This window comes from Tachysurus fulvidraco, chromosome 9 (assembly GCF_022655615.1).
Source record: "Tachysurus fulvidraco isolate hzauxx_2018 chromosome 9, HZAU_PFXX_2.0, whole genome shotgun sequence".
Taxonomy (NCBI): domain Eukaryota; kingdom Metazoa; phylum Chordata; class Actinopteri; order Siluriformes; family Bagridae; genus Tachysurus; species Tachysurus fulvidraco.
In genome coordinates, this window is record NC_062526.1 from 23162444 (window position 1) to 23169943 (window position 7500).

Consider the following 7500-nt stretch of genomic DNA (forward strand, 5'->3'; position numbering starts at 1 on the left):
TTATTTTGTAATGCTATCCCTCGGATTTAACAAGCGCTTATGACGCATCAATACCTGCTTCATCGTCTTAATTGCATAAAAAAACAACACGTATTCATGTATAAATGAGTGTTTGTTTTTCTTGTTCTTTTTTTTTTCCCTCGAGCTAACCTTGAATTTGTTGCCCACGCTGATGAAGCTGAGCTTTCCCGCTTTCTGCTTCACATCTTTGGAGCTGTTCTCGAAGAGCTCGCGTATGAACCGATCCTTTGACTCGCTAATGAGGCTCGCCAAGGACATGTGCAGGGCGTCGTTGTTCTTCTCCACAAACTTGCGCTGAGACAGGAAGGAATAAAAGTGTCACCCGAAAACCGGTATGTGAGGAAAGAAAAAAAAAAATCATTCGTTTCTTTGAACTCCCAAAACAACATCAAAAACATTATTCGGTGCTTTTTCTCATTAGTTCAGCCGAAAACGAAGAAGAATCCCTGGGTAGAATATTAAATATTTGGAAAAAAAACCCAAAAAAAAAAAACATCCACTTTATAAGGAACACCCGTACGCCGTATGCGGTCGTCTCCTCAACGTTTGTGAGCTTTGAGATGGTTATTTGAGGTCTGAGATTTTTACCTGATGTTCTTGATCGCTACATGATCGGATGAACTTTCAGACATTCCTAATAAAGTGGCCGGCAAGCGTTAATCCCACCGTCCGTGCTGTTCGGTTCTCAAATCCGATTGGTCAGTAGGCATTAATTAGTATGTTAATGTACGAGCAGCTCATGCACGGAGACATGAAGGATATATCGGCTGAATTCTTTTAAAGGAGTCACCAGGGTGAGTGATTTGTAATAATAATGATAATAATAATAATAATAATAATAATAATAATAATAATAATAATAATAATAATAATAATAATACATTTTATTTAAAGGCGCCTTTCTGAACACTCAAGGTCACAGTACAAAAGAAGAATATATATATATATAGTTATAAAATAGTTACATAGAAATACAACATTGGACCAATCATGATGTAGAATATGCTAAACTAAACAGATGAGTTTTAAGCTGAGATTTAAATGATGAAAGGGAATCAATATTACGGAGCTCAGATGGAAGTGAGTTCCAGAGCTGAGGTGCAGAGTAACTGAAAGCTCTGTTCCCCATCGTTACAAGACGGACAGAGGGAACAATGAAATGAGTGGAAGAAGAAGACCTAAGAGTGCGAGTTGGTTTTGGAGTATGAAGAAGATCAAGAAGATATGAAGGTGCAAGATTGTGGATAGCTTTAAATGTTAGAAGAAGAATTTTATACTTGATACGAAAATGAATGGGAAGCCAGTGTAGCTGTTCCAGAACAGGTGTAATATGATGGATAGAGGGAGTACGAGTGATAATACGGGCAGAAGAATTTTGAACGTGTTGCAGCTTATGAAGGGTTTTGTGAGGAAGCCCAATAAGAAGAGAATCACAGTAGTCAAGCCGGGAGGTTACTAGACTGTAAATAAGAGTGGTGGTAGATTGAGTGGTGAGAAAGGAACGAAGCCTATTGATATTTCGAAGGTGAAAGTATGCAGCCCGAGTAACATTATTTACATGAGAGGTAAAAGAAAGATCAAAGATGACACCAAGACTCTTAACCTGAGATGAGGGAGCTATGAGAGATTCAACAATGGAAATAAGAAAATTTGAAAATTGAAAATTGAGACGGCGAGTTTATCATGAGCAACATGTCGAGTCCAAATAACGTTTAAAGAGAAAGAAATAAAAGTTTTTCACAGCTAAAATAGGATCCTTAACTTTAAATGGATAAAAACGATGTACAAAAAAAAACCTGGAACTGCGAGCACGACTTTTTTACTTTATATAATGTGTGTGCGTGCGGGCGTGTGTGTGTGTGTGTGTGTGTGTGTATGTACCGTCTCATAACACACAGCTCCTGCAAAGTGTCTGATGATGAAGCCTTCATCATCCCTCACGTTCCTGTGCACTGTGAGCTTCGATTTCCTGGGAACCTGAGAGTACAGACATTGTATTAGCATTTTAAAATCACAGTACAGTCATCAGCAGGTACAGCTACGAATTCATTTACACTTACATGTACAAATGCAAGGGGAGATATGCTGATATGTCAATGTCCATTAGACATCCAAGAAGACACATTTGTCCCTACAGCTATAACTGCATATACAGTACCTATAGCTCATCCTAATGTAGCTCATTCTATTGTAGCTCATCCTAATGTAGCTCATCCTAATGTAGCTCATTCTATTGTAGCTCATTCTAATGTAGCTCATCCTAATGTAGCTCATCCTAATGTAGCTCATCCTAATGTAGCTCATTCTAATGTAGCTCATCCTAATGTAGCTCATCCTAATGTAGCTCATTCTATTGTAGCTCATTCTAATGTAGCTCATCCTAATGTAGCTCATCCTAATGTAGCTCATCCTATTGTAGCTCATTCTAATGTAGCTCATCCTAATGTAGCTCATCCTATTGTAGCTCATCCTAATGTAGCTCATCCTAATGTAGCTCATCCTAATGTAGCTCATCCTATTGTAGCTCATCCTATTGTAGCTCATTCTAATGTAGCTCATCCTAATGTAGCTCATCCTAATGTAGCTCATCCTATTGTAGCTCATTCTAATGTAGCTCATCCTAATGTAGCTCATCCTATTGTAGCTCATCCTATTGTAGCTCATCCTATTGTAGCTCATCCTAATGTAGCTCATTCTATTGTAGCTCATCCTAATGTAGCTCATTCTATTGTAGCTCATCCTAATGTAGCTCATTCTATTGTAGCTCATCCTAATGTAGCTCATCCTAATGTAGCTCATTCTAATGTAGCTCATCCTAATGTAGCTCATCCTATTGTAGCTCATCCTATTGTAGCTCATCCTAATGTAGCTCATTCTATTGTAGCTCATCCTAATGTAGCTCATTCTATTGTAGCTCATCCTAATGTAGCTCATCCTAATGTAGCTCATTCTATTGTAGCTCATTCTAATGTAGCTCATCCTAATGTAGCTCATCCTAATGTAGCTCATCCTAATGTAGCTCATCCTAATGTAGCTCATCCTATTGTAGCTCATGCTATTTAAGGTTTGATATGTTTTGTGCTCCGAGCTGCTTTTCTGCTCACCGCGGTTCATAATTCATTGTTCAGTTATTATGTGTTACTACAGACGTGCTGTCTGCTCAGAGCAATCTGCTCAATTATGATTATAATACTGCATGAATGATTGAGGGTGCAGGTGTTCCTATTAGTGAGTATGTGTGCGCGCGTGTGTGTGTGTGTGTGTGTGTGTGTGTGTGTGTGTGTGTGTGTGTGTGTGTGTGTACACAATACTCACACATAGGCGGAAGTGGTTTTTGTGCTTGCTGTGGATGGTTTCTGTAAAGTGCTGATCGCTTGGCTGAGGTAGACGGTTTTCTTCATCCAAAATGTCCAAGATGCCCACAAGTTTGGACTCTATCAGGTCTAAAACACATACACAAATATTGTTACATAACAATATATAAAATACCCGTCACATGAGCTCTAAATCAAAGTCCTCCAAAATGGGGTCTAAGTCACAGCCTCCTCATTTTTCATTTGTTTATTTTCAATAGTTTATTTAAAAATTACGAGTGACGGATTTAATTTACTGCTGTGTTTCATTTTAAAATAAATAGTGAATGAATAGAATCGTTAAAGTTCTAAAACTCATCGGTATTAGAGTTAGCGTTTGAATTGTATTTTGTCATTTAGCTTTTAAAACTGCTAAAATCTTTATTTTATGTACCAGAGTTAAAGATTTGATCGGACTTCATTACATTAGCTTTAGTAAATACTTTGAAAAAGTAAAGGCATAGTTTTATATTTGAGACATTGCCCATGACGACAATCACGACGACCAGTGTTGTGCTAGTTACTACGAAATAGATACTAGTTACAGTTACTAGTTACTTTGTACAAAAACTCAATTACTTTGTTGATTATTTACACCAAAAAGTAACGCGTTACTGTTAAAAGTAACGTTTTAGTTACCTTTTTAAAGAAATAATGAGCTTATTTCCACTTGCTCTCGCCTCGACTCGCCTTTACTGCCGCACATACACGAATAAACCGAAACAAGCCCACAGTGCGACATCTTCCTGTTTACAAGTAGGATGTAGGCTTCACTTCCGTATGGTAACGGTAAAGGAGTTACTTTATTTAAAAATGAATGCGTTAGAGTATTAGTTACTGTCAAATGTAACTGCGTTACTAGTAACACGTTACTGCCCAACACTGACGACCACAGCGTACAATTTTGACAGAAACCGAGCTACCTACTGTATATATATATATATATATATATATATATATATATATATATATATATATATATATATATATATATATATATATATTAAAAGCCTCGTTCTTGAAAAAACTGCGAGAATTTCAGACGACCAGAAAAGTCTCACACAAGCTGAAAAGAAAACTGAAAAGAAAATACAAATAAAATAAATAAATAAATACGGAGAACGAACCGCTCAAGCTTCTTCTTATGTGTCAAAAGCAGCAAACACCTTTTCGAAAGTCAAAAGGAGGCTTGCTTTTTAAAAATTCAGCAGTATTTTCATTCGAAAGCCAACAATGTGGCAAAAGTTGTTCAAAGACAGAAACCTGTTGAAAAATAATACGACATGAAGAAACAAAGCAAAGGCAACTGCAATCTGCCCCCGAAAATGTCCCCCAAATAGTCAAAGTAAATCGATAACAGTAAGACGCTCTGAAGGGTGAGAAAGGCAGAAGGAGAGAAAAGAGATAGATAGAAGTAACAGCTGCTCGACTGCTATGAAAAAGCCTGATGAGTGCAAGGAAAACATTACAGCACCAGCAGAACAAGTCTGGTGACACAATCCCACATCATCAACACCACACTGCTGGTGAGATGAATCTGATGCCAAATTCTGCATCTTTTCAGAAAACAAAATCAGGCAAGATGTTAGAAATATTTTATTCAGACTGAACTGTGATTGTTTTGTCGATTGAAGTGTACAAACCTGGGCACTATAAAGTTAGATGGAGAGATGGATGGATAGACAGACAGACAGAATGACAGACAGAAAGACTGATTTAGATAGATGAAGAGATAGACACAGACAGACACACAGGACAAACAGACAGACAGAGATTTAGATAAATAGAATAACAGACAGACAGACAGCAATTTCGATAAATAGACAGACAGACCGACAGACAGACTGACTGAGATTTAGATAAATAGACAAACAAACAGACAGACAGACAGGAGTTTAGATAAACAGACAGACAGACAGACAGACAGACAGTCTCTGAATTCAATTGTCACACACGGTAGAAAAGGAAATTTCCCATCAGCCCTCAGCCTTGTGTTCAGAATGACATCAGTAGAGAAGAGCTCTGGTGGCTGGAGTAAAGTAATAACGTTAAGAGCAGAGGTCTCACACACACACACACACACACACACACACACACACACACACACACACACACACACACACACACACTTTTTATTTCTTGTTTCCAGCATCATTTTCTCTCCTCCGTCCTTTCACACACTTCATTTCTAAAACCAGACACATTAATATTAATACATCATTAATATGTAATGCTGTGTTCCTCATTGACTAGTGTGTGTATTGTGTGTGTAGTGTGTGTAGTGTGTGTAGTGTGTGTATTGTGTGTAGTGTGTGTATTGTGTGTATTGTGTGTAGTGTGTGTATTGTGTGTACTGTGTGTACTGTGAGTAGTGTGTGTATTGTGTGTAGTGTGTGTATTGTGTGTACTGTGAGTAGTGTGTGTATTGTGTGTAGTGTGTGTAGTGTGTGTATTGTGTGTAGTGTGTACTGTGTATAGTGTGTTTATTGTGTGTGTTGTGTGTGTATTGTGTGTAGTGTGTGTAGTGTGTGTATTGTGTGTGTAGTATGTGTATTGTGTGTTGTGTGTGTATTGTGTGTAGTGTGTGTAGTATGTGTATTGTGTGTTGTGTGTGTACTGTGTGTAGTGTGTGTATTGTGTGTAGTGTGTACTGTGTATAGTGTGTTTATTGTGTGTGTAGTATGTGTATTGTGTGTTGTGTGTGTATTGTGTGTAGTGTGTGTAGTGTGTGTATTGTGTGTGTAGTATGTGTATTGTGTGTTGTGTGTGTATTGTGTGTAGTGTGTGTAGTGTGTGTGTAGTATGTGTATTGTGTGTTGTGTGTGTACTGTGTGTAGTGTGTGTATTGTGTGTAGTGTGTACTGTGTATAGTGTGTTTATTGTGTGTGTAGTATGTGTATTGTTTGTTGTGTGTGTATTGTGTGTAGTGTGTGTAGTGTGTGTATTGTGTGTGTAGTATGTGTATTGTGTGTTGTGTGTGTACTGTGTGTAGTGTGTGTATTGTGTGTAGTGTGTACTGTGTATAGTGTGTTTATTGTGTGTGTAGTATGTGTATTGTGTGTTGTGTGTGTATTGTGTGTAGTGTGTGTAGTGTGTGTATTGTGTGTGTAGTATGTGTATTGTGTGTTGTGTGTGTATTGTGTGTAGTGTGTGTAGTGTGTGTGTAGTATGTGTATTGTGTGTTGTGTGTGTACTGTGTGTAGTGTGTGTATTGTGTGTAGTGTGTACTGTGTATAGTGTGTTTATTGTGTGTGTAGTATGTGTATTGTGTGTTGTGTGTGTATTGTGTGTAGTGTGTGTAGTGTGTGTATTGTGTGTGTAGTATGTGTATTGTGTGTTGTGTGTGTACTGTGTGTAGTGTGTGTAGTGTGTGTATTGTGTGTAGTGTGTACTGTGTATAGTGTGTTTATTGTGTGTGTAGTATGTGTATTGTGTGTTGTGTGTGTACTGTGTGTAGTGTGTTTATTGTGTGTTGTGTGTGTAGTATTTAATGTTCGGTCTCCTCTAAGCATTTATTTCAGTTGTAATACTGATACCAGAGCTTCAGGGTTAGACAGCAACCTACCTACACTGCAGCACAGGAAAGATAAATAAAAATAAACACACTCTCTCACACACACTCTCAGCTGTTTTTTTTCCATTCATAACTCAAACGCACAACAATCAGAATCCGTGTCAGTCCTGTGTATGTGTGTGTGTGTGTGTGTGTGTGTGTGTGTGTGTGTATACACTTACCTATACAGTCTTGATTGTCAACATATTTCACCTCATTCACACCCAGCCCCTCTTTCTGATACAGCTCCTGCTCCTGGAAACCAAACAGATTAAACACAGGTCAGAAATCCATAATTACACATTATTTCTCTACATAAGCTGAAGGTCAGTGCTTTCTTCACTCTGTGTCTGGGGATCTACAGACAAATACACGGTGTCCGGAAACGATCTTTACTATTGTCCTAAAATAAAATATTGACTGAATTCCAATCAAAATTCCTATCCACACAAAGTCTTTCCCCTCAAAAGTTACAAACCATCAATCTGTTTAGGATTAATGATGCGTAAAACATTCAGGGGAGAATCCGATGGCTGGTACGTCAACGGAAAAAAGAAATCAAACGAGTGTGAT

General features: G+C 37.9%; 1 protein-coding gene across 6 annotated transcripts in view; it reads right to left on the bottom strand.

The window, feature by feature from the left end:
• Positions 1 to 7500, bottom strand: part of myo6a (myosin VIa) — a 93399-nt gene that overhangs the window by 36549 nt on the left and 49350 nt on the right. For all 6 annotated transcript variants that reach the window (XM_027177127.2, XM_047818636.1, XM_047818635.1 and 3 more), the window contains exons 15-18: positions 7110 to 7182; positions 3337 to 3464; positions 1903 to 1998; positions 151 to 315 (exon numbers count right to left, since the gene is read on the bottom strand). In XM_027177127.2, coding sequence (XP_027032928.2) covers positions 151 to 315; positions 1903 to 1998; positions 3337 to 3464; positions 7110 to 7182 — 462 coding nt within the window. The remainder of the gene's footprint in view (positions 1 to 150; positions 316 to 1902; positions 1999 to 3336; positions 3465 to 7109; positions 7183 to 7500) is intronic.